This window comes from Myotis brandtii, unplaced genomic scaffold, assembly GCF_000412655.1.
Source record: "Myotis brandtii unplaced genomic scaffold, ASM41265v1 scaffold1581, whole genome shotgun sequence".
NCBI lineage: Eukaryota > Metazoa > Chordata > Mammalia > Chiroptera > Vespertilionidae > Myotis > Myotis brandtii.
In genome coordinates this window covers 220,512-235,044 of record NW_005355759.1, presented here as the reverse complement: position 1 = coordinate 235,044, position 14,533 = coordinate 220,512, and the positions used below count along the sequence as shown (strand labels likewise).

General features: G+C 38.5%; 1 protein-coding gene across 1 annotated transcript in view; it reads left to right on the top strand.

The window, feature by feature from the left end:
* Window positions 1–12,416, top strand: part of LOC102243994 (uracil phosphoribosyltransferase homolog) — a 22,661-nt gene extending 10,245 nt beyond the window's left edge. Inside the window, exons 5-9 of the mRNA XM_014536262.1 lie at window positions 1,799–1,868; window positions 2,901–2,963; window positions 8,835–8,996; window positions 9,894–9,992; window positions 12,149–12,416. Coding sequence (XP_014391748.1) covers window positions 1,799–1,868; window positions 2,901–2,963; window positions 8,835–8,996; window positions 9,894–9,992; window positions 12,149–12,255 — 501 coding nt within the window. The 3' untranslated portion in view covers window positions 12,256–12,416. The remainder of the gene's footprint in view (window positions 1–1,798; window positions 1,869–2,900; window positions 2,964–8,834; window positions 8,997–9,893; window positions 9,993–12,148) is intronic.
* The last annotated feature ends 2,117 nt before the right edge of the window (window positions 12,417–14,533 follow it).

The following is a 14,533-nucleotide window of genomic DNA, read 5'->3' as shown; positions in this document are numbered from 1 at the left end:
CGGGATGGCGGCCCTTTGCTGAGGAATGTAGAGAGGCTGGGTGGGGATTTGGTGAAATTGTGGAGCCTTTCAGATTAGGTGAGCTTTCAATCTCTCTTTAAAAGGGGGCAGCGAAGAGGACCCACAGGCTTCCAGGAGCAACAGTGAAGAGTAGGCACATTCAAAAACAGAAAAACTTTTAAACAAATAGACATGAAGATCATATTGGGAAACTGAGGGCAAAGCCCCGTGATTTGCAAAAAAATCATTCAAGGGCCATCATCCATCTTGATATACGTTTGCAAACAACACAGAAACAACTTCATCTCATGGCATGTGAAATGCAAAACAGTTCTGTTGTGGGTTTTCTTTTGGCCATCCTTAAAGTATAATTAGATCCAGCGGGGGGGAAAGCTACAGCTTCCAGCATTAGACCCCATGGCCGGCCCTGCCCTATGGGCCCCCATTGGGGCAGGCCTGCTGGACCCAACCTGTGCACGAATTCATGCACCGGGCCTCTAGTGTATATATATATAAAAGGCTAAGTTGAATCGTGCATGCACAATACATATAAAACTCTTGCTGGTACCAATAGCACGCATGTGATCCATCTGTCATTGTTGATTGTGAATTTGGTTGACACCTATTATAAAGGGCGAATAGTGATATTAATATATTTCCTCTAATTAATTTCCTTTCAATGTGCACAAATTCATGCACCGGGGCACTAGTTTGCTCATAAGAAACATTAACCTCCACAGAAGTTGGTGGTTAGAAGTGAGTGTGCACACACCCAGTATTTATGAGGTTCCTGGACATTCTGTGTGGTGCTGCAGATTGATAAAGTGCTGGCCCATTTAGCATTGATACTTTTTTTAATGTATAGGGTATAATGTCACAGGAAGGCCATAGTATTCTGCCACCCGTGAGGAGTAAGCCCAAGTTGCTGTTGGATGTGTTGTACACAGAGAAGCCATTCTTCAGGCGCTCTGCTCTCTCCACACCCAATAGCATTGATACTTTTATTGGCAACAACAGGGTGATGTGTTGTGACACCAGAGCATGGGGGCTGCATTTCTACCAGCTGTTTCTGATTCTCAACCAATAGTGTAATATTGATTGTAGAAAATAGTGTAATATTGATTGTAGACTCCAGGTGCTTGCTTATTGGAAGGAATATTGTATCTGGTTTTTGGAGGCTGTTCCTTGTAGTTCTGATGGATTCTTTTCTCTATTCCACACATTAAGATCACTATGAGACTTTATTGTTTAGCTGACAAACCTCAATGCATCCAACCGCTTCCTACCACTCATTGGCTTAACTCTATCCACTCATTTATTTCTTATTAAGAAGTTTCAGGCTTTCTTTGGATTATGGTGGGCCTAGTTAAAAACAATCTAATTGAACAATTTCAAAGTACTGAACAAGGCAAAGAAGTTCTCTTTAGGCACTATTTCCAGAGTAACAAGAAGTTTATTACTTCCAAGGCTGTCTGCCATGACTCTTGTCACTTGCTGTAATTTTGCATCTCTTTTAAAATAGCCTGGACTGACTGAATGAGAATCATAAGGCATACTTGAGTCTTTTTATTTTTGGGCAATCAGATGCCTAACCAGGGTTGAATACCTACTAACAAGCAGCCTGGCATTTGGATCTATCTCTATATCAGACACACGATAGGGGCCCCCTTCCTTCCTCCATAAGCTAAATCCTTGCCTAGTTTGTTTCTAAATTTTGCCTAGTGTTCAGCTCCGGATACTAACAGGTAACAAGAAATTCTTAGCAGATTTTCAACTTATTCTTTCTTTTACTTTCTAGATCAGACTTGTTGTGGAAGAGGGATTGAATCAGCTGCCTTATAAAGAATGCATGGTGACCACTCCAACGGGTAATCACAGCTGTTACTGTAATATTTTTCTCATAAAAATTCTGAGTTTGAATTGGGGGGAAATGGAACTAAAACCAGCCTGCATAAATTAGTATGCAGAATGTGGAGTCCAGGTGGAGCTGTTCTTTTAAACAACTTAATAAACCTAGAGACATTTAGTAAAGAAATTTATGTGGATGACTTTTTGTTAATGGCTTGCTTGTCAATTTAAGTTAAGGGTTAATAAATATTCTTCAGCATGCAGGTGATGCCTTTGATGACAGCCCATTGGGACCAGAGTTAAGAATTGCTGGCAATTTATCTTCATCTCTGTGGGGAAGCAAATGGGTGGACTGGTTTGGCATTAAAACTCCAAATAAAAGGATGAGAAGTAAAAAATAAAAATAAAAATAATGAGAATTAGAGAAGGTACTTTGTGCTACTAAAATAGAAAGCAGCCAAAGATCCTTGTTTCAGGGATTTAAAATTCTGGTTTGGTTTTTTAGTAAATAATGGAAGCTGTTCTATTCAAAGTTTGACACTAAATTGGGAGATGAGCTTGCTGCATAATTGAAACAGATTCAGGATGAGACCAAGAGTTGTACATGTCTTGGTAATGATTTCTGTCTCTTTCTTTTGCTTTTAAAGGCAGAATGGAGGCTCATAAAAGGGACAGAATGAGGTGGCTCTCCGCTGTGGCTCACAGTGGGTGCTGGTTGAATTGATGGTGTTTATAGCATTCGTGGAGTGCAGTGATTCTCTGAATTCAATTTGAGGAATATGTTTGTGAATATTATGCTATCATATGTCCTATTCCCACTTGATGAAGTCCACCTCCCCCAATTATCCACACAGGTTTCTTATTAATAATTAAGAAATAACTATGAAAAGTCTTGACTCTTCTCATTACTTTCACAGGGAACCTAAGACATTATATAGTATGTCTGGACAAGGATTGCTCAGTACCCATCTGCTTTACACCATAGGGACTTTATGAAATAAGTAGGTTGTTCCAATGATGAAAGATACATTCTTTGGATTTATTTTCAACAGGGTACAAGTATGAAGGAGTGAAATTTGAGAAGGGAAATTGTGGCGTCAGCATTATGAGAAGCGGTAGGTTCACATATGTGTGATATTGTCCATTTGCATGCATATAAACACTTGCCGTTTCCCAGGAGAGAAATGAGATTTTCTGTCACAATTGAAGCATGCTTTAGCTTAAATCTCACTGTGTTGTTTATCCTCATGGTGCATTGGAATTGTGGCCTGTGTGTTGCTGAGTTTGGCTAATTTTAACTGCAGAGCATCTTCCCTAGTGGCCTGCCCCATGGGCAAGCCAGCTGGTAGGAATGTAGACTGGTGCAGCCACTATGGAAAATAGTATAGAGTTTCCTCAAAAAATTAAAAATTGAACTGCTATTTGACCCAGTGGTCTCACTTCTAGGAATATATCCTAAAAGTTCTAAAACACCAATCAGAAATTATATATGCACCCCTATGTTCATAGCAGCGCTATTTACAATAGCTAAGATCTGCAACAAAAGGTGTAAGATAATTTACTAAGCACAGAAGACAATACAAAGAAGTATATGACAGTCTCTCTTTAAGAGTTTTAAACAAAGACATTGGTTTCTTACCCTTTGAGACAGCATGGAAGGACCTGGAGAGTATTATGCTAAGCAAAATAAGCCAGTCAGAGAAAGACAAGTATCACATGATCTCACTCATATATGAAATCTAATGAACACAATAAAGTGATGAATAAAATAGAACTAGAGGCATGGATACATGGAACAGACTGTGATGAATCTCAGAGGGAAGGGGGAAGGGAGGGTGGGAAGAGATTAACCAAAGAACTTACATGTATATATGCCTAGCCCATGGACACAGACAATAGATAGGTGAAGGTCTGGGATGGGGTGGGAGATGGGTAGAGGGGGACAAAAGGGGGAAATGAGAGATATCTGTAATACTCTCAAGAATAAAATAAATTAAAAAAACACACTGTAATACAAATATACAACGGAATACTATATAGCTGTAAAAGAGGAAGGATCTCTTACCCTTTGAGATAGCATGGAGTAACCCGAAGATTATTATGCTAAGCAAAGCAAGCCAGTCAGAGAAAGACAAATATTGCATGATATCACTTATATGTGGAATCTAATGAGCACATTAAACTGATGAATAAAATAGAATCAGAGGCATGGATACATGAAACAAGAGTGACAAATCTCAGATGGAGAGGGAAAGGGAGAAGGGAAGAAATTAGCCAAAGAACTTATATGCATATTAGTGGCCCAGGGCATGGATTTGTGCACATTGAAAGGAAATTAATTAGAAGAAATATTTTAATATCACTATTCACCCTTTCTGTATAATAGAAGTATCAGAGATGAAAGAAAATTAGCAAAATGTATCCTATATAATAAAAGGCTAATATGCAAATTGACCAAATGGCGGGATGACTGATTGCTCAATGCTGGAGCTGCCCCCTGGTGGTCAGTGTGCTCCCACAGGGAGAGTGCTCCTCAGAAGCTAGGCTCACAGCTGGCAAGCGCAGAGGTGGTGGCAGGAGCCTCTCCCGTCGCCTCTGTAGGTGGGTGGTAAGGAGCGAGGGGTCCCGGACTGCGAGAGGGCGCAGGCTGGGCTGAGGGACCTCCCCCCCTCCAGTGCACAAATCTTGTGCATCAGGCCTCTAGTATGAAAATAATATATAAGTTGATTAATAAATAAACAATATGAAAATGATGTAATAACAACAAAGACATGATATAACAACACCAAAACATGATATAAAAACAACAAAAACATGATATAAAAACAACATTGATAAAAACTACTGATAAAATTGATTAAACCTATTCTAATATCTCCCTGTATACCACATTAAGAGTAAAAACACTTTCAGAGTGCTTGACTAATTTCCCTTATGATGAAGTATTTACAACTTTAACTTTAATGTCACACGCTCTTTGAACTCGAGAGAAAGCAACATATAACTGACCATGTCCAAAAACGGGTTCAGGTAGGAAACTCTGTCTAGAGTTTGTCCTTGTGATTTATTAATAGTCATAAAAAATGCTGGCATTACAGGAAACTGTCTTCCAATTAGTTTAAATGGGAGGCCAGTGTCAGATGGGGACAAATCAATTCTTTGAATCAGAACAACCCCTCCTTTCGCAGATCCTGTTAATACTTCAGCTTCGATTATGTTAGGTTGCAATCTTTCGATAATAAATCTAGTACCATTTTAAAGACCCCATTTATTCTTAAGATTTCTCAATAGCATGATGATTGCACCAACTTTCAATTTTAATTTATGACATGGCATTCCCGAAGGAGTAATACTATTAAGAAATTCAATGGGAGCTTTATATGTATCGCGCATGCGCAAATCAACATTTATTTTTAAATTGCCAGTGCACATCATATGTACCTGCCAGTCAGTCGGACAGTTGGACAGGTGGTCAGTCACTTAGCCTTTTATATATATAGATATGCATTGCCCATTAACATAGACAATAGGGTGGTAAAGGCCTGGGGTGGGGTGGGGATCAGGTGGTGGGGAGCAAGGGGGGAAAAAGGTGGGGCATCTGTAATACTTTCAACAATAAAGATTTAACAAATATTCAGGGGAGGACGGGAGGATAGGAGGATGCGATAATGCTGTCTTGGGGAGAAGAGAGCAGCTTGAAGACTTATGAATGATGGTACAATTTCAAATCCACAGAACTTTGCATACCGGGCTGGAGAAAATTTTTTTTCTGTTTTTTATTTCTTTTGAGCTGGACTGAATGACCTGTTTAGTAATTTTAGTTTTATATTTGATGAGTATGTGACCATGTAGGCAAATTCACTTAACTGTCATTAACTCTAGGTATTTACAGTTTTTGCTGGTCTCATAAATACTGTATTTGGTTTGAGTACAACTGATAACCCTTATAAGCTAACCTTTGTGCAGTAAAATTACATGCCTACAATTAGAAGCTATATGTGTTACATAGGGATGATTATTTCTATTCAGCAATTTAATTATTTTTTTTCCCCACAAGATACAGGGTACAGTGGAAGCCCCACTTGCTTGCAATGGAAACAGATGGACTTTAAAAAACACACACATATTAACACTAGAGGCCTGGTGCATGAAATTCGTGCACCGGGGGGAGGGGAGTGCCCCTCAGCCCAGCCTGCACCCTCTCCAATCTGGGGACCCCTGTGGGATTGGGCCTAAACCGGCAGTTGGACATCCCTCTCACAATCCGAGACTGCTGGCTCCCAAATGCTCACCTGCCTGCCTGCCTGATTGCCCCTAACTGCTTCTGCCTGCCAGCCTGATCACCCCCTAAGCTGGCTCCCAACCGCTTGCCTGCCTGCCTGCCTGATTGCCCTTAACTGCTTCTGCCTGCCAGCCTGATTACCCCCTAACCACTCCCCTGACAGCCTGATCGATGCCTAACTGCTCCCCTGCTGGCCCGATTGCCCACAACTGCCCTCCCCTGCTGACCTCGTTGCCCCCAACTGCTCTCCCCACCGGCCTGGTCATCCCTAACTTCCCTCCCCTGCCGGCCCAGTCACCCCTAACTGCCCTCCCCTACAAGCCTGGCTCCCAGACCCAACTGCCCTCCCTGGCTGGCCCGGTCACCCCTAACTGCCCTCCCCTGCTGGCCTGATCGCCCACAAGTGCCCTCCCCTGCAGGCCATCTTGTGGCTGTGGGTGCCGCCATCTTTGAGTGTGTGGCATTCAATTAGCATATTCCCTCCTTATTGGCTGTGGGTGCCGCCATCTTTGAGGGCATGGCATTCAATTAGCGTATTCCCTCTTTGTTGGCTGTGGGCGCTGCCATCCTTTGGTTGATCTCTCCCCCTTCCCTCCACCCTCCCCTACCTTCCCTCTGAGGTTTGACGGTCTGATGGATGCTTCTCTGTCTCCAGATCTGTTTTTGTTCATCAGTTTATGTTGTTCATTATATTCCATAAATGAGTGAGATCATGTGATATTTATCTTTCTCTGACTGGCTTATTTCACTTAGCATAATGCTCTCCAGTTCCATCCACGCTGTTGCAAATGGTAAGAACTCCTTTTTTACCATAGCATAGTATTCCATTCTATAGATGTACCACTGTTTTTTTAATCCACTCATCTGCTGATTGGCACTTAGGCTGTTTCCAAATCTTAGCTATGGTGAATTGTGCTGCTATGAACATAGGGGTGCATATATCCTTTCTAATTGGTGTTTCTAGTTTCTTGGGATATATACCTAGAAGTGGGATCACTGGGTCAAATGGGAGTTCCATTTTTAGTTTTTTTGAGGAAACTCCATACTGTTCTCCACAGTGGCTGCATCAGTCTGCATTCTTACCAGCAGTACACAAGGGTTCCTTTTTCTCCGCATCCTCACCAGCACTTGTCGTTTGTTGATTTGTTGATGATAGCCATTCTGACAAGTGTGAGATGGTACCACATTGTCGTTTTGATTTGCATCTCTCGGATGATTAGTGACTTTGAACATGTTTTCATATGTCTTTTGGCCTTTCTTCTGTCTTCTTTCAAAAAGTATCTATTTAGGACCATTGCCCATTTTTTGACTGGGTTGTTTATCTTCATTTTGTTAAGTTGTATGAGTTCCCTGTAAATGTTGGAGATTAAACCCTTATCGGTGATAACATTGGCAAATATGTTCTCCCATGCAGTGGACTTTCTTGTTGTTTTGTTGATTGTTTCCTTTGCTGTGCAGAAGCTTTTTATTTTGATGTAGTCCCATTTGTTTATTTTCTCTTAATTTCCATTGCCTTAGGCTGTGGGCGCTGCCATCTTTGAGGGCAGGGCAGTCAATGAGCATATTCCCTCCTTATTGGCTGTGGGCGCCGCCATCTTTGTGATGGCGTGAGGGTCAATGATCATATTCCCTCTTTATTAGATAGGATGCCCTTTGCTCCGCTGGCTATAAAGTTCTATTTGTGAACAACTGAATACTTGAATTAAAGTAGCTTTTTAAAGCTTCCTTGTATTAGGATATTCAGGACAATGTTGTTCAATCTTTTAATACTGGTAAAGACAATGGATATGGGATTCTAAGTTACAATTTCTTCTGTTTCAGTCCAGCTCCTGCCCTACGGCAGCAGCATGGTCCTCAGATGCGTAATGTGTACCAGATGACTATGGGTGATGCATAAACACAGTTGTTTTTAACCTCAAGAGCTACTGGTCAATTTTCACATATGTTAGAAACTGTTTCTATGTATACAGTAGTGATTATAAAGTTTCTTCTTAAAGTACATGCAAACAAAAATGATTAACTTAAAAATATTAAGTAAATAATAATACAAGTAGAATTCTGATGTAGCCTAAAATCTTAAGGTGGTATGACAATGATTGACTTTTGGCAAACACTTCCTTAAAAGAATTCAGACTCAGAATAGCTCCATGTTTAGAAACCAAGTGGATGGTGGTGCTATTGATTGTGGTTTTCTGGGGCATGGTGGAAGGAACAATGCACTATTTTTCCATTGTCAGCAAAAACTTTGCCACTGAAGTCATTGCTAAGTGATGTCTCCTGATGCCACTTTGATCTAAAAGGAGATCGTTAGGTGTGTAGCCTTTAGTCTTCCATAAACCTTTTATATTTTTTCTGATGAAGTAACAAGTTTAGGTGGCTTAAAGGCTCCCTTAAGTAATAAGAGTGAAATATTCCTGATATTGGAAAAGCTCAGGGAGCAGCTTGACAAAATACTTTTTTTCTTGTAATCATGGAAAATTTTCAAACCAGCAATAAAACTAGCTTATTCTAGTTTCATTGACCTGCATTAAGTATAAAATATAAATGTATCAGAAGTAAAGCTGTTAGCTTAAGAAGAATTGCTTCTGTCTTGACAGTGTCCTTTTTATATTAATAACAGTCACAAACACTGCTTTGGCCTATTCTTGGACTTTCATTATATCTCCCCTAACCCCCTTTTTACTTTTTTATTATCTTCTTCAAGGTGAGGCAATGGAACAAGGTTTACGAGATTGCTGTCGATCCATACGTATTGGAAAGATCCTGATTCAGAGTGATGAGGAGACACAAAGAGCCAAAGTATATTATGCCAAGTTCCCTCCAGACATTTATAGGAGAAAAGTCCTTCTGATGTACCCAATTCTCAGTGAGTGGCTTGAGTTAAATCTGTAACCTTTGGTTAGAGTTTAAATTCAATTTAGTGCCTACCTTCTGGGTACCATTTATAAGGCAAAAACTGTTTTTAAATGTTTTTTTCTCACTTACATTTGGAGTTGCCCATGGCAGTTCACTGGAGAATGTTTATTGAGTAATAAGAGAATATACATTAGTCAAACTTTATTAGTTCCAAAGAGCTTCTTTCTTAGAATGAACACATTGAAGCAACGGATCTAATGAGGCAAAATATATAGAATACAGAAAATATATTGAAATATGTCCCCTCACTAGCCCAATGAGTTATAGCATTGATTTTCTCAAGGATGTATCTATCATCTCTGGAGGTAAATTTTTTTTTCTTCATTGTATTTTGTTTTCTAAGCTTACTCAGATCATACATAGCATGGTCTCCTGGGATTGGGATGGAGGGTGGGTGTTAAATTTGATATCTCAAATACTGAATGAATTTTGGGCTTGTTGTGCCTTTGAAAACTGTAAAGTGTATGTTTCATGTCCATCATTAAAAATAATGAAGCTTTGCCCTAACCGGTTTTGCTCAGTGGATAGAGCGTCAGCCTGTGGACTGAAGGGGCCCAGGTTTGATTCCGGACAAGGGCATATACCTTGGTTGCTGGCACATCCCCAGTAGGGGTTGTGCAGGAGGCAGCTGATCGATGTTTCTCTCTCAATGATGTTTCTAACTCTCTATCCCTCTCCTTTCCTCTCTGTAAAAAATCAATAAAATGTATTTTAAAAAAATAATGAAGCTTTGCCTAATTGTGTCTTATGTTAGATTATTAAGCTACCTTTGCTTCAAATAAGCATCAAATACATTTTGAGAAAAATGTTAAAGTTGACAGTTCATTTGGTTGTCATTTGATTTCAGGCACTGGAAATACTGTAATTGAAGCTGTAAAGGTTCTTATAGAACATGGAGTTCAACCCAGTGTTATCATCCTACTCAGTCTGTTCTCCACTCCTCATGGTAAGTTCAGCATGAGGCAGTAACTGGGGCTCCATATGGTCGTTGGGTGGGTAAGTATGCATCTGTCCAGCCTCTCATCCTGATAAAAAGTTTATTTGCTTCCACATTAAGTCTAAATCTAATTTTGGTAGTTAAACTTGTGTTTCTTATCTGTAAGCTTAGTGATAATATTTTACACCATTCTAATGTTGTTCAAATGGAAAAGCATGAACTAACCCCATGGAATGGGATTGTGATTTATTTTCCTAGGGGCTCTGTTTGGTAGAGCCTGTAAATAGCCAAAAGGTCTCTATATCTCCTGGTTCCTCATATGGGTACAAGAACTGCTCCCAAACATCAAGAAATTAGAGGTTCTAGATAGCCCTGTGGTCTTACTTAAGTAAGCTTTGCAGTGTGAAGCAGAGCAGAAATTTTTAAAGTTAGACTTCTGCTCAAAGGGCCTCGTGAGAAAACTATGTTCTCCATTTCTTGAGGAAGTTAAGCCTAATTTAAGACCATAGTTTTTTTGCCATGCAATCTATGACAGTTATGAAAGTATCCTAATAAAAAAAAATCATAGATGCATATAGAAATATTTCATGTAAGAAAACAATTTGAAAGTATGTAAATGGCTTACGATAAGGGAATGGTTAAATAAATATATATTCAAAGGATATAATATTATGTAACTGTTAAATCATGTTTTTGAAAAATAATGACATCAAAAAAATCTATTTGGTGAATGAAAAAGAGCAGGATAAAAAATAACAGCATTATTTAGTGTTAAATGTTATTACCAAGTTCTGAGATGACTAATACAAATTATGACTATTATGACTACCAAAATCAGACTTAGATTTAACATGGAACCTAATAAATCTTTCCTCAGCAAGAGAGGCTAGCCAGATGTGTAATACTATTTCAATTTTCATTTTAAAATGCACATACAATATTAATAGTGGTTATCTTAGGTTGGTAGGAGTCTTAAGTGATTTATTTATTTTTTAAAATATATTTTATTGATTTTTTACAGAGAGGAAGGGAGAGGGATAGAGAGCTAGAAACATCGATGAGAGAGAAACATCGATCAGCTGCCTCCTGCACACACCCCCACTGGGGATGTGCCCGCAACCAAGGTACATGCCCTTGACTGGAACCGAACCTGGGACCCTTCAGTCCGCAGGCTGACGCTCTATCCACTGAGCCAAACCGGTCAGAGCAAGTGATTTATTTTTTAACTTTTTATATTTTCAAAATTTTCTACAATGAATTTGTATTTGTTTCATAATTCAAGAGAAAGAGAAATATATGACTTCTGTTTAGGGCATTTCCTCATTTCCAAAGGTTCCAAGTTTCAGCCAACCCTGAATCGGTTATGAAGTATCCATTTTGGGAGGGCTATATTCAGTAGGCCATTGATTATTTTGCTGTTTCATAATTTTAAAAATTACCTGTAGTTCAAATGTTGATGGTGACAAGGGGTAACATGCTTGGTCATCCTTTTATATATAACAGGTGGCATTGTAAACATTGAGATAACCAAATAATTATTGGGTTGTCTGCCTTTGGGGGTGGAAAACTTACTGTGTTAGTTCTAATAGTATACATTACAATAGTGTACTATTCTTTAACATTATAGATGAAAAAATCATATTCTTTGGTAGCCTTTCGATGGCTTTTTAGTTTGAGTGGGATACTAGCTATTCTCTTTCCCTGCTCCCTCCTCCTACCCTCCCCACAAAAGTTAGAGTACTAATTTCTTAAAAGCTAGCTTGCTCTGACATAACAAAGAAGTCTTTGCACTTCTTTCACAGTGTTCCAGTTGAGAAACCATCAGCTTACGTATGATCCTACTTTCAGAGAGAACTATTTTCTCTTTATTCCAGCTGCCTTTAACTATAACTGAATATATTTTTCAAATCATGGATATGAAATAATTGATTGTAAGAATTTATTAGTGAGTGAGCGAGGGTGTAATCTGACTACTATCAAAGCTTTTCAGATATCAGACATTAAAAAACTAAGAGACCAAATCTCATTAGGTACTCAAAGGTCATTGCTCTCTATCCTCTGTCAATATGAGGCCTAGTGACTGACCGTAAAATTCCTGAATTCAAACTAATGTTACCAAAAATCCTGCATTAATAATAATTTTCTTCCTTTTATTTTTTTTGAAGGTGCCAAATCAATCATTCAAGAGTTCCCAGATATCACAATTTTAACTACTGAAGTTCATCCTGTTGCACCTACACATTTTGGACAGAAATACTTTGGAACTGACTAAGTTATTAAAAGAAAGTTAATTATCTTGTGTAATATTACAGTTATATTTTGAGTTTCTATCTGTTTTACTGATTCACTTGAGGACTGGCAGAGAAAATTGTATTAAAGATGCTTTGTAACTTTTGGAAGTGGGTATAGTAAAAAGAAAAGATTTGAGGTTTCTTTATTTTATTTGTTTCTTTCTTAACTGTCGGCACCAACTTCAACAATGAAACACACACAACTCTTAGAAAATATTTTAATAATATTCTTATGCCAATTGCTTACCCCTCAGTACATTGAAACTGTTCCCTAATTTATTAACCTCTCTTGCAGCCACAAATAAACCCAAATGGGAATAAGTTCTTTGGCCCAGTATAGTTTGCATTTTGTGTAGTTTGCTTATAGTTCTAGGGAGTTTTCATTTTTGTGGCTGTTTTCACCTTCCTCCACTATTTACTTTCCAGTACTTTACATGCTGGTAACTTGGAGAGGATGAAAAAAATTCTTCCATGTATCTTACATTTCCTTAATATCCTCAATTGGCAGACCCAGGATATATATAATCTTTTCAGCCAAGCCATTATGTTCTTCCTGACTCATTTCCTACCCTATGTAGTGCTGGTAGGGTATTGCAGTGAAAAAATGGTGGGGCATTTTCTGCATCTGTAACTTTAACTTACATAGATCAAACCAGGAATGTCTGGATGATGACAAGGAAGGGCTAAGTACTGTTAATGCCATCAATGTCCTAGAAAGAGGACAACTTCTCTAGTTGTAGGACTTCCATTCAGCCAGATTTCAGGTGTTTCTGAATGATGGTTGTTCTGTAATTTTGATGTGGTTGTGAGTACCGGCATTTACCCACATTGCCATCTTTAATGTGATTATTGTTATGAATGTTTTTAAACCTACCATCTTGCTATTTGTATTTGCCTTCTATTAGGCCCATTTGTCCTTTATTAAAAATAATTCTTTTTTGTTGAAAGTATTACATATGACCCCCATTTTCCCCCATTGACCCCCTCTAGCCTCCCCTGCCCCCTCCCCCGCCCCAGGCCCTCATCGCCCCATTGTCTGTGGCTATGGTAGACCCATTTGTTCTTTATTCACTTTTTCTTCTTTTTCTACATTCTTTTGGATTGAATAATATTTATCATTGCATTTTATCTCTTAATGGCTTATTAGATATAATACTTTTTGTTTTTTTAGGGTTTATATACACCTTTAACTTATCACAGTCTATTTTGTATATAATATAAAAATTTAAACAATATCCTTCCATCCCTCCCAGCCTTGGTGCTACTAAAGAGATGTAAAAGGATGTAAAAGAAATAAGAAAAAAAGAAGTTATTATTTATCCATTTTTGGTGCTTTTCATTTCTTCGTGTAGATCCAGATTTTTATCAGGTATTATTATCCTTCTATCCATATTACTTCCTTTAACATTTCTTATGGTGTAGTTCTCCTAGTAATGGAGTCTTTCAGCTATTGTGTCAGAAAAAAAGTCTCTATTTCACCTCCACTTGTGAAAGATATTTCACTAGTATAGAATTTTAGGTTGGCAGCTGTTTTTTTCTTTCAGTACTTTAGTGACATTGCATCACTGCCTTTCTTGTACATTTTTGATAAGTCTCCTGTTATTTATTTATTTACATTTAATTACTGATAAAGTAGGATTTACATCTATAATTTTGCTGTTTTATATATCTTATATACCTGCTTTATTCCTCCATTACTGTGTTCTTTTTTATTAATTGAATATTATATAGTGTACCTGTGCTGGGGATCCCAATGACCACTCCCAGGACTCAATAAGATTCAGAATTCATTATATTTATGGTTATGATTTATTATAGCAAAATGATACAAAGAAAAATCAGCAAAGGGAATTAGGTGCATGCTGCAAAATCTGGAGAAAACCAGGTTCAAGCTTCCAGTGTCCTCTTCCAGTGGATCTGCACAGGATATACTTAATTCTTGTATTTACAAAGTGTAGCAATAGGTGTGAAGTATAGTCTGTCAGGGAAGTTCACTTGAGCATAAGATTCCAGAGTTTTTATTGGGGCTTGGTAACATAGGCATACTGCCTGTATGATAGAGCACAGTTATCAACTGTCCTCATCCATAGGTGCACGATTTTTGTCCAGTTTCTTCCCGCATCTCCCATTCCCCTTTCCCCCCCAAGAATAGTCAGTCCATTCCCTTTCTATGTCCCTGATTCATTATAATCACCAGTTCATTCTGTACATCAGATTATTTATTCACTTGGTTCTTAGATTCACTTGTTGATAGATGCA